Source organism: Equus caballus, chromosome 8 (genome assembly GCF_041296265.1).
Source record: "Equus caballus isolate H_3958 breed thoroughbred chromosome 8, TB-T2T, whole genome shotgun sequence".
In the NCBI taxonomy this organism is placed as follows: domain Eukaryota; kingdom Metazoa; phylum Chordata; class Mammalia; order Perissodactyla; family Equidae; genus Equus; species Equus caballus.
Genome location: NC_091691.1, coordinates 19,426,666 through 19,442,820, shown reverse-complemented (window position 1 = coordinate 19,442,820; position 16,155 = coordinate 19,426,666). Strand labels below are relative to the sequence as shown.

Sequence of the window (16,155 nt, the reverse complement as noted above, 5' to 3'; positions counted from 1 at the left end):
AGTAGCTTACAGGAGGGCTTCTTAACCTAGAATCTGAAAAACCTCTGAAACTCTATGCAAAACTGTGCATGCATGCATGAACATATGGTATTTTTTCCCAGGGGGGAAGGTCCATGATGCTCACCAAATTCTCAAAAAGAACCGAACAAAGAGCTAGCTAAGTTCGAGGCGATCAGCTGTGAATCAAAAGCAGTGGGTTCCTGAGGAGCTTTCCACGCTCTTACTTCTCTGGCTGCTGAGGAAAGGGGCGTGAACGGAAATCGGAGGTCTCCCAACTAAATCTGAAACACGGGGCACTTAAAGGTTCTTGAGACATTGTTGGATGGGTCCCTAAATCAAACCCAGACTGTAAACTAGTGGCCCACAGAGTTATTTTTTTTAAATTCTGGAACAAATCTCTCCAGGAAATTTCCTATACAAATCTGGATTTCCAGCTTTTCTTGAAAAACGTGGCAACCCTGGGGCTGAGACCCATAGTGCTGCCTGACCACCACTTGCTGGAGCTGAGGAGCAGCTGTCCTCTTCAGACAGTTCCCCAGGGCCCCTGCTCCAGGGCCCCTGAGACTGAAGCAGTCTTAACTGCTCTCATCTTCAAGCCTGTGCTTCATTTTTCCTTATGGTAAAGACAAAAGTAAAGAACTTCTTGTCCCCATGGCTCTGTGAAAAGCAGGAAAATGACAGACCAAGAGAACCATAGGTTAGAGGAAAATAAAAGCAGACATAATTCTTTGTGAACTCTATTCCTGGGCAGACAAAATAGAAAGTGTGTTGCGAAAGGAGACAATTTAGGGCATTGCTTTTTGCAATCATTTTGCATCATTCATTTATATTATCTGTCTGGTACTTTTCAGCATCTGAATTTGGAACCCACGCCTCCCCTGCAAAATAAAATGTGCTGTTCTTCCTATCCAAAGATGACCCCACTGATCCACCCACACAGACTGTTTTTCTGTCTGAAGGCCACTATCTGGTAAAAGGAACCACAAGATAATCACCCACATTTCTTTAGGAGAAAGACTGCTCTTTTCTTAATTCATAAATTCATCCAGCAGACATTAATTAAGGCCTGCTAAGTAAAAGGCACTGTGCTGAAACCTAAGCACTTATAAAAATGAGTATAACCCTTAAATACTTCCTTAGGAGTCTCCACCTTCAAGACGTCTCTTACTTGGCCTACTCAGAAAACGCCTGTCATTCCCTACTCCACTGACCTCTGTCCTCTAGACACACTTTTATTATTCCAGATTTCAAACTATATTTAAGAAGCTTGTATAACCTTCTCCTCTACAAGACAGAGTTGTTCAGAAACAGTGTCCATGTTTCATTCATGTAAGCCCTCCAGCCCAGCCTCTGTTCTCACCACTCTACAGAAACTGCTTGCTAGGTCAAAAGACATGCTTAATCCTTATCTTACAAGCTCAGCTGCATTTTAATGCTTGTTGACCACTCTCTCTTTCTTGAGACTTGCTTACAGGGCAGAATTCAGCAAAGCTCTGCCCCAGGCACTCTTCTCATTCTATACTTTTCTCCTCCTCCTCTGTGCCCCTACTGGAGTTACCACCTACATGACAACTACTCCCTTTCCCCTGAGCTCCAGGCCCAGGAAGACTCAAGTGTCTACCGGACATCTCTACCTGGATATCTCAAAAGGAATCTTTAAAATTTCCAAAACTCAACTTACGAACTTTCTCCACAGACTTGGTCTTCCTCCAGTATACCTATCTTTGAACGACACCATTGTCTGTCTGGGTATACAAGTCACAAACCTGTGTGTTTTCCTTAACATCTCACTTTCCCCGACCCCCATAATTCAACCCATTACCAAGTCCTGCAGTAATACTTCCTAAACATGTCTTGAACGTTTCTGCTTCTTTGCCAGGACATCAAGCCAAGCCACTGTTTCTTAATTGATCTCCTGCAATAACTCCTAGCCTCCCCAAATCCATTCCTGCCATTTTCTAATCCACAGCCCACATTATGGTCAGAGTACATTTTTTTCTTTTTTAACCATACAAATCTGATGTCAATGCCTCTTCATAAACCCATTAATGATCTGTCTGGGCTGTTTGGATGAAGACCCAATGCCCAGCACATCTCAAAAGGATCTTGGGATTCTAGCCCCTGCTGGTCTCTAAGCACCTTTCAGTTGTCTGAAGGCCCCAAGCTCTGTACAACTCTGGGCCTTCAGACTTGCCACTCCTGCCTGCGACACAGTTCCTTGCTTCCTACCCTCTTTATCCAGTGAGTTTGTACTCATCGTTGAGATCTCAGATGTTACTATTTCTTCAAGGAAGTCTTCCCTGACCTCCAGCCTAGGGTAGCTCCCCTAACCCATGTTTTCATCACTTACAATGGCTTATAACAATATTCTTATTTGTGTAATTATTTGATGAATGTCCATTTTCCAGAATAGATTAGAAAGTCCCTGAGGGCAGATACCTTGTCTCCTTCAGCCACCACTTTATTCCCCAGAATGCATCACAGTATAGATAGACAGTGAATAAAGAAGGGAAGGGAACAGCAAGTTGCTTGACACTCTCAGAGCTCAACTCCAAAAATGTTTGTCCACTGGAGCTTTTAATAACAGAAGAGCCAGAGACACACCCCAGTAACTACAACACAAAGTAAAATGTAATCATTGTTACAAAAGACACAAAATACTGGGAAACAAGAGGAAGGAGAAACTACTCTGTAAATAGGTAGAAGGCTTCATGGAAGAAGCATCATAGAAACTTGATCTACAAGAACGGGTAGGTATTGTTTTTTGAGGACGATTAGCCCTGAGCTAACATCTGCTGCCAGTCCTCCTCTTTTCGCTGAGGAAGACTGGCCCTGAGCTAACATGCGTGCCCATCTTCCTCTAGTTTATATGTGAGACGCCTACCACAGCATGGCTTGCCAAGCGGTGCCATGTTGCACCTGGGATCTGAACCAGCGAACCCCGGGCGGCCAAAGCTGAATGTGCGCACTTAACCGCTGCACTACCGGGCCGGCCCCAAGAATGGGTGGATTTAAACATGAACGGGTGGGCAAATTATCAGTGCGTATACTCATGACGACTTTGATATTCAGCAGTCAAGCTTTCCAATATGAATACAAGAGGAAATTTTCACAAAATAATCACTCTTCTCCAAAGGTGTTTCAATATAAAACATTTCCCCAGTCTATAAATTTAGGATGAAATCAACATAGTCCTCACTTTAGCTCTGTCTTTTAAAAAAAAATGTTTTTTAAAGATTGGCACCTGAGCTAACATCTGTTGCCAATCATTTTCTTTTTCGTCCTCTCCCCAAAACCCCCCAGTACATAGTTGTATATTCTGGTTGCAGGTCCTTCCAGTTCTGCTATGTGGGACGCCATCTCAGCATGGCTTGATGAGTGGTGCTAGGTCCGCGCCCAGGATCCGAACCAGCAAAACCCTGGGCCGCTGAAGCGGAGCACGCAAACTTAACCACTCAGCCACGGGGCCGGCCCCGGTGCTGTCTTTTCTAAGAAATGAAATTTAAAATCGTGTCATATAACAAAGTAAAGGCAGTTTGTAAGTTATCACTTTTCAAAGTAAATCTGAATTCTGGGAAACCTACCATTGCTATGAGGCCAAGAGTGCACAGTGGCACTTCTCACCAGAGCTTCATCCACTTTTCCACCCGTGGGATTATCCACATACTGCCGGCCCTGCTCCAAGGCATTAAAGCATTCCGTCCAGTAATCATTATTATCTGCTTGTACCCGATCATAACTCCAGCTTACACAGGGAAGAGTTTGGCGACTATTAGAGGAAATATAGTCCAGGAAACTCAGTGAAGCAAAAGGTTGTGTATGTTGATTCTGGAGGAGGAGGAGAAGGCTTATAGGTGGCTCCTGGGACTTTCTGGCTCCCTCCATCTGAGGAAGGAAAGTGGTCTGACACATCATTAAGCGCCTCTCCGCAGCCTGACCAATATCAGAATTTTTCCCAAAAATATCCAACTCATCTTCCAGGAAGAGTCCTGAGTTGTAGCCCAGTTTGCGATTCATAATGGCACTAAACCCACAGGTGCAGCGGTACTGGTCCTCATTGGAAGAATCGGGGATGTAAAGCCCGACGTCCGCCCCTTTGATGTTCATGTTGCAGGCACAGATGCAACAGCTGTCAAAGTTTCTGTCTTTAAAGATGTTCATCACTGAATCGGAGAGAATCAGGGTGACATAGAGACTGTGGGCTTCGGGAATGGGCTGCATGGTAGCAGGCTCCACAGAGTTAAGGGGCCGCGTGGTAGAGGGGGTAGAGGCTGGTGACCCCTGATCGGTGCTGTCATATTTAACAGACCCCTGACCACTGGCAGTGCCCCCACCTCTGGGAGTTCTTGGGGTCCTGGGGGTTCGTGGTGTGGGAACAGAGAAGCGAGGGGTTGCTGGAGATGGCAAAACTCCTGCTCCACTGTTGCTGGCTGGGGCAGCGCTGTTCAACGTCACTGGTGTGTTCATCTGTGGTGTGTTCAAATAGTCTGGATCTGCGAGGCTCCCGACACTAGGCACGTTACTGCAACAAACAGCACCAAGTGAGAACAGGAGCACGTCAGAGATGCTGGAATACACTCATAAGCACCCCAACCTGGCCTGTGCATTTCTTATCATATATGCGTGCTATCACTAGGTATATTCAATTTTCTCTTTAAAAAAAGAAAAAGGATGCAAAAGAGTCAGTGCAGTATATAGAAAAGCAAGAAGCAAGGTATAAAGAATAATTCAATATAGCATTTTCCTTCTACTTATTCCACATTTAAGCAATCCTCATCTTAATCTTTGCAGGGAACTTTTACTATTTTTACAAAAAAATATGATGCTGGGTTTGGTCAATGTAATTTTGAAAAACTATAACTACTAAATGGAACTTTAACACATGAGTTCAGATGCTAAATTAGCTAGAAGACCAGAGGATGAAATTTCCATCCAATTTGCAATTACATTTTTGTCATTTTTTGAAATTGAAAGTCTGCCAGTGTACTTGTTCTCTGAGGCTATAATCTATATATGGTTCTAAACTAGTTATAATGAAATGCACATGAAAATTTAATATTTTTCCAATTTTCAAAATGCAGTCCTATCTAGGCTTGCATTTTTATAGTAATGAGTGAACATGAGGGAATTCCATTTCAGGAAAACCCACTGGCCGGTGCTACACTACACTTAATACAAATATTACATATGCTGCTAAGAGGCCTTAGTATTCATTAGGCGGTTGCACAGAAGTACACATATCAGATCACAGCTTCCAAACTTCTAACTTTTGTGGGGTGTAGGAAATTCTAGTTCATTCTTTATTTTTCAATATGCTCTGCATTACCTGTAGCACCATTATTTTTAGGTCCCAGAGACCGATCACACTGTGTTAGCTACCTTCTCATAAGCAGTGACTTCTTTTTGGAATAGCCACATAGAAGACAAAAGAGTGTCTACAACGTTCTACTGCCTTATTATTGTAAAAACTTCTCTTGATATACATTCTTAGATGCACATGTAAAACAGCACTGAGACCATTCTTTCCAATTAGAAGCTATCAAAAGAAGTCTTTTAAATGCTTAATATTCTTTTGAAATCCATTAATACTGTGCTTAAACCAATGTTCCTCCAATAAACTTACAATTCATTCACTTAAAAGTGAAAAAAGAATGTCATAAAGTAATGACTCTTCAAATAATTTTCTTGTGATTTTTAATTAGCTATGCCTAAACTACCAGCCAGAAAATCCAAATCAGGTCCCGTAAAGAAATTTTAAATCTGAGGCACAGTGTTATCTTGAGTACAGATAAAAAATGACCCAGAAACCTCGATCAGCAATCACTGCTATCTCAGAGACCCAAATAATAAGTGTATAATAATGATCTTTACTCTAAGCGGACTCCATTCAAATTTTCCTCCTCAAGAAAACCCTAAAATTATGCAGTTCAGATCAGAAAAGGAACTATGACTACTAACTGAAAACCTAAATATTAAATTGCTCCCTAGGTAGTAAGAATGGTTTATCTTGTACAGTAAGCTCATTTTTACCATTCAGTAAAAATGAATTGAGTACCAACCCTAAGATAGATGCTGGATGTTCAACAGTGAAAAGGAGGAAGAAAAGTTAGCTCATGGCAAATATGACAGACATCAAGCGAGTGAATGCTGGTGTGCTGAGTGTGACAAGCGGGCCCCCAGGGGACGGAGACCACAGCAGGAGGATTTCACATAGTCTACAACTGTGCTGGCCAATAAAGTAGCCACTAACCCATGTGCTAAATTTAGATTAATTTAAATAAAACTAAAAATCCAGTCTTGATCTCAACTAGCCACACTTCAAGTGGCACACAACTACAACATGAGGGCAGTGGGGCCATATCAGAAGGCGCAGATACAAAACACTTCCTTCACTGCAGAAGGTCTGTTCACAGTTCTAGTTGAGAACACCAAGAATCTCGGGAATGGCAAATGGTAGATTCAACAGATGTAAACGATGACCTAAATATTGATTATTTAAAATATCATATAGCAAAGAGCTGCATGTCACTCTTTCGAGGAGCCTGCGTGTGTAAAAGATGACACCGTGGGAGGGGTTCTTGAAGCCGCTGCACTGTCTGCACGCGGTGTGCTAGCCGCTCCAGCTGCACAGTCCCAGTCTCTGTGAAACAAGCTGGAGTGCGACTGAGCACAGCAGCAGCAAACAGGCCAGGCGCGCGCATCGCAGTATTCCTGAGCAACTCTTCCTTACTGCTGGGGAGTTGTTATTTCCACAGTACTACAACCATTCATTGCTGAGGACTTTCAAAGTTTTTGTGTGGGAAGTGGGGCAGGATTATCCCATTTTAAAGAAGGGAAGACTCAGGTAAAATGGTCCTTTAAGGTCAAACATAGAATAAACACAAAAGGCAGAACTTGAGTCCTATGACACTACAGCTGAGCCTTCTCAAGGCTAGGGTTCTTTACACTACTTCTCTGTCACGGTTTTTCATTCTGAGACTGACTTTATATACATGAGCACAAAATCTGTTTAAGACATTATAGTTGATCTTATCAAGGTAGTTTTTCATGAGGTCACAAATAAGTAGCCCACAGACTGGATCTGGACCACAAATTTGTTCTTATTGGCTCATAAATGGTAACTTTGAACCAACTGTCCACATTTTTAAAAAGGAAATTTACATAAAAATCCAGATCTCCAGTCTCCCACATTCCTGCCTGAACAACTTGCTGAAATCAAAGAGCAAAGGTCCGTTTAAACAGGGCGTACTCTCCACAGTTCCTCACAGACCCTGCTCACTCCTGCTGTCCCTCACAATGACACTGAGAATCAGTGACGCCAAGTCTGCTGCTTGACTCAGTCCATTTCATCCACACATGGCTTACCTGGTCCTGACAGAAATTTGAGTTTGTGGCTCTCTATTTTATAACATTTAAAGTATTTGATTAAGAAATTATTAATCATAGCGGAAACTGATTCTATGTTGTTAATGTAAGCGCTATATTTTGGACACTATGAAATATGTCCAAGCTATGATAAACACCTCCTTTTCCTTCCTTCATATCATATCACCACTCTGTTGCTGCTTTCTTATACGACATGAGGTCAGTAACAGAAAAATTATCTATGCTAATGCTTCATTTTAAAGTGCCTTAGTAAACACATTTGAAATAACTAATTTATATAAAACAAAGTACTTACCACCACCACTCAAAAAATATTACCAATTCCAGTCTAGTGCTGGATTCTGTGGTAGACACCGGTTTGACACTGAATGAGCATGAACACCATAGTTCTCTATACAAATGACCTTAATTTAGTTTAGAAAATAATGCACACTTTCAACACAAAATAATGTGCACACAAACGTGAATGGCCAATAAAGGAAGTATTAAATGATATGCTACTGTCATTGTTTTTAATAAATATTTAGTTAAGACAAAAATCACATTAACTGTGGCAAGAAACTTGCCCCAATCCCGCACATACTTGTAGCCATCTCTAATGAAAGTGGCTGCAGGTGGCATGGGCAGTTGTTCAATTTTGGGAGGGATTGCCCACGAAGGCCGAAACAGACAGGCATCAGGTATCTTCAGAGGTAGCAGGCATTGGCTCGGCAACATCTTCAGTGGAGCAAACATGGAGGATCCCACAAAAGGTTGAAAAGTTGGAACTTTGTGCACATATGAAAAGTCCTATGACAACAAAGTGGGGTCAGTGGTAATGCCGGTAAATGACTTAGGACACACTGCAATAGTATCAAGAATGATTCTAATCCAGTATTTCTCTCATCTGATCACTAGAAAAGTGCTAATGCCAGATTTCAAATTAATCAAAAGACACTATTAATTAATACACCAAGTGATGTACCTCATGATCCAATTCAGAGGATTCTTACAAACTTAGCATAGATGGCATATAAATAATGCTATTTTAAAGAAGATGTATATGAATCTGCTTCAAAACCACTCTGCCTTGTTAAAATTAATATATTGGCAACTACCTTTATTTCCTCAGGCTTAGGACTTCCTAATCCGTCTTCCACTTCCATTTTGAATTCTGTGAGCTGTGTTGAAACCATACTGACCATAGGGCTCTCCATCATGCCTAATGCTGTCACTGTCTCTGAACTGATTCCATCTTTATAATTCATCACAGGAGAAAATGCAGGGTGCTGTTCCAAAGAAGGAGGAGTGGGGAACATCCTTTGCAGGTCTGCAACTGCTAAAAAAAGAAAAGAAGAAAAAGGAAAAAAACAGAAACAAAAACAAAAACAAACCATTTCTTTTAATAGGCACGACTTCTAAAAAAATCCCAGTTCATAGCCAGGCACCCAATTTGGCATCAGATATAAAGCTAACTGAATGGTCATATCAGTTACACAATAGAATATTAATAAAGGAAGTCTCTAAGAAGAAGGCCATCAGCAGAAAAGTATCCTTTTCTGGAACTTTATCACGATCCTCTTAATGCCTTATGATTTGGCTTCACGTTAATTAGGTGAACAAAGCCTACATAACATACATTTTTCTTCCAACAATTGATTCCCTGAAAAGTCAAAAGAGACGAACTAAGTAGAAGCGAGAAGCAATCGCATGGAGTAACCACTTTATTAAAGTTCTATCCCCGCTGACAAGTACGTACAAAATATTCCAGAATTGCAGAACAAGTGCTACATAGCAAATTTTACATGGAAAACCAGTCAGTCACTTACAGCACAGAAAATAAAAATGGCTTAGAGCGAGAAGAGTGGTTTATGTGTAGCAGGATTACTCAGCTAGTTTGATAAATCCACTACACTCGCTACTCTTTGGGGAAACAGTTCCCATCTTCTTTCCAAACTGACATTAAAATGAAACTTCATAGTTAGGAATAACAGTCCTACCTAGAACCAAAAGTCAAGTCATTGAAAATCAACTGGGGGAAAAAAGTACCTTTAAGAAATACTTAGGGGGCCGGCCTCAAGGCTGAGTGGTTAAGTTTTGCACACTCTGCTTCGGGGGCCCAGGGTTTCGCCAGTTCGGATCCTGGGTGCGGACATGGCATCACTCATCAAGCCATGCTGAGGTGGCATCCCACATGCCACAACCGGAAGGACCCACAACTAAAAATATACAACTATGTACCATGGGGCTTTGGGGACAAAAAGGAAAAAATAAACCAAATAAGAAGGTTGGCAGTGGCGCAGCAGTTAAGTGCGCACATTCCGCTTCTCGGTGGCCCGGGGTTCGCTGGTTCGGATCCCGGGTGCGGACATGGCACCACTTGGCAAAAGCCATGCTGTGGTAGGCGTTCCACGTATAAAGTAGAGGAAGATGGGCATGGATGTTAGCTCAGGGCCAGTCTTTCTCAGCAAAAAGAGGAAGATTGGCAGTAGTTAGCTCAAGGTTAATCTTCCTCAAAAAAAAAAAAAAAGAAATACTTAGAACAGTGATTCTCAACCCCTTTTTAAAAAAATCATTTTTCTATACCCAAGGTTAACCATCATTAACAGCAGCTCATTAAGGCACTGACTCTTAAAGAAGGGGTATATGTAATGAAATGCAGGTTGTGGTTGTGAAATCTGGCCACCAGGGGGTGTCCCATACAGCAAATTTACTTACAAATTTGGAGCCACAAGTTTAAATCAGAGATTTGGAATGGTACCTGATATCCCATTTTCCAATCATATTGCTCTTTCTAGCAATTTCAACATTTAAATAGGCAAGTAGTAATCACTGAAGAGCCTAAGCTATGACTTCTAGCTCTGAATGAGTAATTAATAAAGAGTAACTGCACCATGCCCTGCCCTGGCAGAGCCGTATGAAGCAGGCACAGTGGCCTAGGTTCCACAATCCAGGTGCTCCTCGCACAGTGCTGCTGTGGTCAGGTCCCCTCCTCCCGCAGGACCTCAGTTCCTTCATCTAAAAGGGAAGGCTTGACTGGATGTGTGATTCTCACCAGGCTTTCTTTCTTTCCTTTGTTTATGAGGTGAGGGGAAAGCCTCCACCATATGGAGCCAGAAGACAGGTGAGATCTTCTGGATCAGATGACCTTCACCACACTTCCTAGTTAAACAACTATATCATCCTGAATAATTTGCCCTCTCTTGGCCTCAGGTGCTTATCTGTAAAACAAGGGGAGGAAGAGGCCAATAGACAGGGTTTCGGATCCCACCTCTCACTCCCATTAGAGAAGATCCACTTCTATTTATTTTCCATAACAGGATTCTGCATGAGACTGCATTAGACAAAATGGTACCTGCTGCTGCTAAGAGAAAGAAAAAGAAAAAGAAGAAAATCTAAACCCCCAAACTGTTCTTCAAGGCACCGTTTTGCTCTGACACTACTGTACCCTTACAGAACGTAACAAGTCACAAAACTAGGGAGACGAGACAAGCCCAGCCCAGCCAGAAACTACCAGAGAACCAGTAGAGACACTAGACAGTTCATAAATTCTGTGGTGGAAGAATAGGTCTTCAAATGCAGCAGGAACCAGATCAATAAGTTTTCTTTAAAACAAGGCTGAAGACTTAACACAGAGTTAGATTACGCTTGAACTACTTCCATCACCTTTAACCTCTCGCCCCGTTCCTTTTCCCAAGCCAAAGAGCAGCTACTAGTCAACTTTAACATAAAATTAATCTGTAAGTATAATATTTTAAACTATGACTTTCATAAAATCTTCAAATTCATATTACTTTATAGATCTTAATCACCCAGTAGATATTTGGAAAATAAAGAAATTATATAAATTCTCTTTGAGTTAAAATGACAATGAATTTAAACATAGCCATTCCTTCACTGACAAGTATTCTGGCTATGGTACAAAATTTTACCAAAAAATTATTTTATGAAATTAATTTTAAAATTTTCTCTAAGAAATGTACTGGGGCATTTTTCACTTAGGGCTACTCAACTTCTTTGATGCTGCCTAACACAGTTACATATCTCAGTTTTCAAAGCCTCAGCCTCCTTGATAATTTTATCAAAGGTAAAAGAGAACACAAAAAAAGTACAGATGAAATGAGATTCCACTTGCCAGAGATTCACTTTAGAAAGTGGTCTTCACCATTTCTATTATTAAATAGTCATGCACCACACAACAAAGTTTCAGTCAATAACAGACCGCGTGTACGAGGGTGGTGCCATAGGATTGGGACATACAGCCCAGGTGCGTAGTAGGCTATATCTCTGGGTTTGCGTGAGTGCCCTCTATGATGTTCGCACAATGACGAAATCACCTAAAAACGCATTTCTCAGAACGTATCCCCGTTGTTAAGAGATGCATGACTGTATTTTTAAGGAAGACTCAACCTCTAGCTTCAATTTCCTCATCTGCAAAATGGGAATAGTATCTACCCCATTTTTTTGTGCAAGTTAAATGAGATATCTATGCACAGAAGTGAACACTTTGCCATGTACATCTAAACATTCAGTAAATGATGAAGTCAGCAATAATCAGTCCTCACTCCCAATTTTGGTCTGACTGGAAAAAGATGGAAATGCTGTGAAGTTACATGGAATTTCTGAAAAGAGATGACCCCAAAGAAGTTTTGAGATGAAATAAAGAGAATTGGACTCAAAGTAGGTAATGCAGAAAGAACACAGAAACCCAGAGAAACACTCTGGTCCTCCAAAACAGAACAACACGGCTTGCCTGTTTAATTTTCTTGCTAAAAATGGCTAAAGTGAGGGTGGGAACAGCTACCACAATGGACTGGAGTTGAGGTGTCTTGCCTACAATGCTCCACTTACTTATGTCCTGCCCATCCTTCCAGATCCACACTGCATTTTAGCTGGGACTCCTTAAGGACACCAACCATCTCCTGTCCTGGACTTCAAGCATTCACGCACAGGACTGAAGCCCTTCCACAGAAGCATCAGCACTAATCTCTCCAGATTCTCCTCGCCCCAGGGCACCTAGCAGAGTCCCTTGCAAACAGTAAGTGCCCTTGCAGAATAAATAAATGAAGCCAACTCAAATGCCCAATTTTTGCATTTGGCCTCCTCAAAGACTCATGCTTCAAAATCACATGCTTTCAAAGACAAAAATTCATAAGCAACTGGTTAGTAGTAAAATCTAAGAAAAACACTTCCGTTTTTATTATTATAACACAATACTACCTCAACACAGACTTGATGCTACACTAAACCTCGTTGTCACGGCATGCTGCTTTCTTGATTATCACATACACCAATGAACGGGTTTGGACCTATGCTATCCAACACAGCATCCGTTAGCCACACGTGGCTGTGGAGCACTCAAAATGGGGCTCGTCCAAACTGAGATGTGTTGTGTGTGTAAAACATACACCAGATTATGAAGAGTGAGGACAAAAGAAGAATGTGAAATATCTCAATATTTTTTATACTGATTACATGTAAAAATTACAATATTTTGGATACATTAAGTTAAATAAAATAGATTATTGAAGTTAACTTCACATGGTTCTCTTTACTTTTTTAATATAATATTACAAAACTCAAAATTACCTATGTGGCTTTCATTTATGGCTCACCTTGTATTTCTACTGAATAGAGCTGTTCTAGACATTAAATTTTATAGTATGTCTGTCTTTCCACCTCAACATACAAGAAAGCTGCTGCAGAGATGAGCATTTCTTGCCGCATTTTCATTGCCTTGTCTTAGGAGCAAATATTATGTATATGACACCACACACACATTTACACATACATACTTTGTACACATTAAAAAGATCCTCTTAACTTTCGTGTATCTGTATTTTCCTGATGCTAATATTTTTGCTATACTTCAAATTCATTAACTTTTATAACCTGTACTTTATCATAAAATTTTGAGTAGCTTCTTTTTGAAACAATTCCTTGAATAAAAATGAGAGAAAGAGAGTACGTCATATACATACTGGGCTATGACACTAACTAGCAGGACGGTTTGTGAGTGAATAATCTTGGATGAGTTACCAGACATTTTAACATTTAATATCTCTAAGTATCGCTTAATGTCAAAAAGGGCAGAGGATTAACTGATTCAATACAAAGGAAAAAATTCATTCATCTGACCTATTCCATATGTAGCTACTTTAATACTGTTTCTTTTAATCTGCGAGTTCTATGTTTGTAAAATTCTGCAGTGCAGAGTAATAAAAAAAGAAAAATGTTTAATTAAAAAAACTACAGCAACTGGCTGGCCATCATTATTCATTTTCATACATGTCATGCTTGAGAAAGCTCTGCATATTTTACAAAGCTATGGATCCACTCAAGCTGTCAAGATCCCATCTCTGTATACTTCACACTTCCACATTGGAGTAAATCAGCACTACATTTATAGGTTCATAAAACTTTTCGACTCATCCCTGTGACACGGTGGTTTTTCCCCTCAATTTGTTCTCATTACCAGTTGAAGTTAATGAGAAGGTATTAAAGAATGATTTGCAATGGAATTATGTTTCTGTTTCAGAGTATCCACAGAAGCTACCCTGACTTTCTTTTCTCTTATAGAATAATGTGGTTTCTTAGGGTAAAGGGTAACTAGAAAAAAAGAAAGTTTCTCCTCTTGCCAGCATAATTAATAAAACCAAAAGGAAACACAAAACTTTTGGTATGAATTGAACAAAGGACCACAGAAAACCAACAGTCATTATCCTTGTGTGAATTAAATGTATGGAAATTGACACATTTTACACAAACTTTTATAGTGGAGTATCGCTCTGAAAATCACTGTGCAGTATTTATCCTACTAGGAAAGGGCTATTAGAAAACCAAATCTAAAACACGTTTTTAACCTTAAAAGTTAACTCTTAATTTGAAAACAAAAGGAAAAGGAATTCAAATGAAGATGCTCTCTTAGCTGCCTGCCATCTTAGGAATACCACCTTATAATAAGTTTTAATTCGTAGTTAGTATTCTATTAGAAGGCAAACAAAGGGGGAATCTCAGATAAGGCACCACTGAGTGTGACACCATTTTATGCAGGTTGAAAGTAGTACGGCAAAGCTCAATTCCTTTTCTTACTTGGTGGGTAAGGAACAGCAGCTCTTCCATCCTTCCCAAGAGGCCGGTCTTCCGTCCCAACCGCAGGCAATTTTGACGAGCGCAGTGCAGGTGATACAGCCTTAGAACAGATTATTATTATTAAAACAGAGTAACACATTTGTACATAAGTAGGGCAGTAGTCAATTATTACTCAGTGTATGCCCACCTATATTTTAAAGGAAAGATAATTCCTTACGTAGTGTTTACAGGTCAGCTTCTAGAAATAACAGCAGACAGTGAAACAAAGGAGATGGCGACCAACTTATCAAGTATGAGTAATTGAGTGTCTCTCCTTTTCACGGATCTAGTGGGGGCAGACTGTGCCATCCAAGCAGAGTTTGCAGACCCTAACAAATCTTCCCTCTCGGCTCATTAGAGAAGTAGTCCCAGGGACATCATAATCCCATTAGGGTGGTGCCTCCAAGTAGTAACTGGGTATCAGTCTGCCTTTCCTCGTGTTTGGAAGCAAGTAGCTAAAACAAATGATCTCAAGGCCTCCCAAACTATTACTCTTTTACTTTTCACCATAAAAAAAAAATGTGCTGCTGCAATTTCCACAGTTACTGTTCATCTTCATACAAAATAATCTTATCTCATAAAATGATTGAAATATATTGAGATTTTTCTTCGATTGGTTATTCAAAACAAATTAGGTACCTTAATAGGCAAGATTACCTTAAGAACTCAAGTGAATTGGTGGCAAGATAAAGATTAAAAAAAAAAAGATTCTCACAAGTAGAAGGCCTTGTATTTATGTCATAGAGTTGAAATGCAGAAGTCGATATGTAAAATTTCATCTCAAAGACATTTGGGATGAAAACTTGGACAATGGCCTCCCAACTCCAGTTACTAGTAAGACGAATTAGCAAAATGATTCTAAGGTAAACTGTTCCCTTGATTAAATGCCAGGCTAGAAATCCAAGTAAAGAAGAAACCATTTCAGAGAAATGAAAATTAGATTAAAAATGTCCAACTCTCCCTTGCATGCTAACATTATCAAAAATATATTCAAAAACAAAGTAAGCGTGTCTTCATTGAGCCCAACAGTCATTCATACTCATGCAGAGAGTAGGTAGGAAGGCTCAGAGCAGAGATGACGATCACCAGGGATGGTGGTTGTGAACAGCACAGGCCACTCCACAAGGCTTGCTTCTTTTCTCACTTCTCCCATTCTACTTGTTGATGCCTTTTCTTTTCACACTTTGTTCCCACCATCACCACCAAAGCATCTACCCTAACCCTCAGGATCTTTAAAACCAATCCTAGATAATGCTTGGCTTCACACAGATAGTCAAGTTCAAAAAGGATCTCCAATGCCTGGATCAACAGTAAGGAAACCTGTCATTTCTTCTACTAAAGTTTTTCACATTGTCCTGTCCTTTTCCTTCATGCAGCCACTGCCTGAATTCAGGTCTTCATGTTTTAATCCAACAAAATTTACCAAAGAGTACTCCTGATTCTGCGTACCAGATTGATAAAAAACAGCACTCACTTCTACCAGGTCAGTTCCACACTTAGCAGCCTTCAGGGTAACACATTTCTGGTGGAGTTCAAAGTCCAAAGCCTTTAGCATGGCCAAAAACCTTTCTAGCCCTATCAATCTTTACCCACCATCCAGAAAACAGACCGATGGCCTGAGCATTATCCCCCAGAGCTCAGCTAGCTAGTCCATTCTTG

General features: G+C 40.5%; 1 protein-coding gene across 5 annotated transcripts in view; it reads right to left on the bottom strand.

Moving 5' to 3' along the window:
* MED13L (mediator complex subunit 13L) overlaps positions 1 to 16,155 on the bottom strand; it is a 282,905-nt gene that overhangs the window by 28,769 nt on the left and 237,981 nt on the right. For 3 of the 5 annotated variants that reach the window (XM_070275415.1, XM_023647096.2, XM_023647100.2), the window contains 4 exons: positions 14,458 to 14,557; positions 8,484 to 8,704; positions 7,970 to 8,175; positions 3,585 to 4,522 (listed from right to left, as the gene is read on the bottom strand). In XM_070275415.1, the coding sequence (XP_070131516.1) occupies positions 3,585 to 4,522; positions 7,970 to 8,175; positions 8,484 to 8,704; positions 14,458 to 14,557 (1,465 nt within the window). The remainder of the gene's footprint in view (positions 1 to 3,584; positions 4,523 to 7,969; positions 8,176 to 8,483; positions 8,705 to 14,457; positions 14,558 to 16,155) is intronic. The other 2 variants (XM_023647097.2, XM_070275416.1) reach the window with 1 other exon arrangement.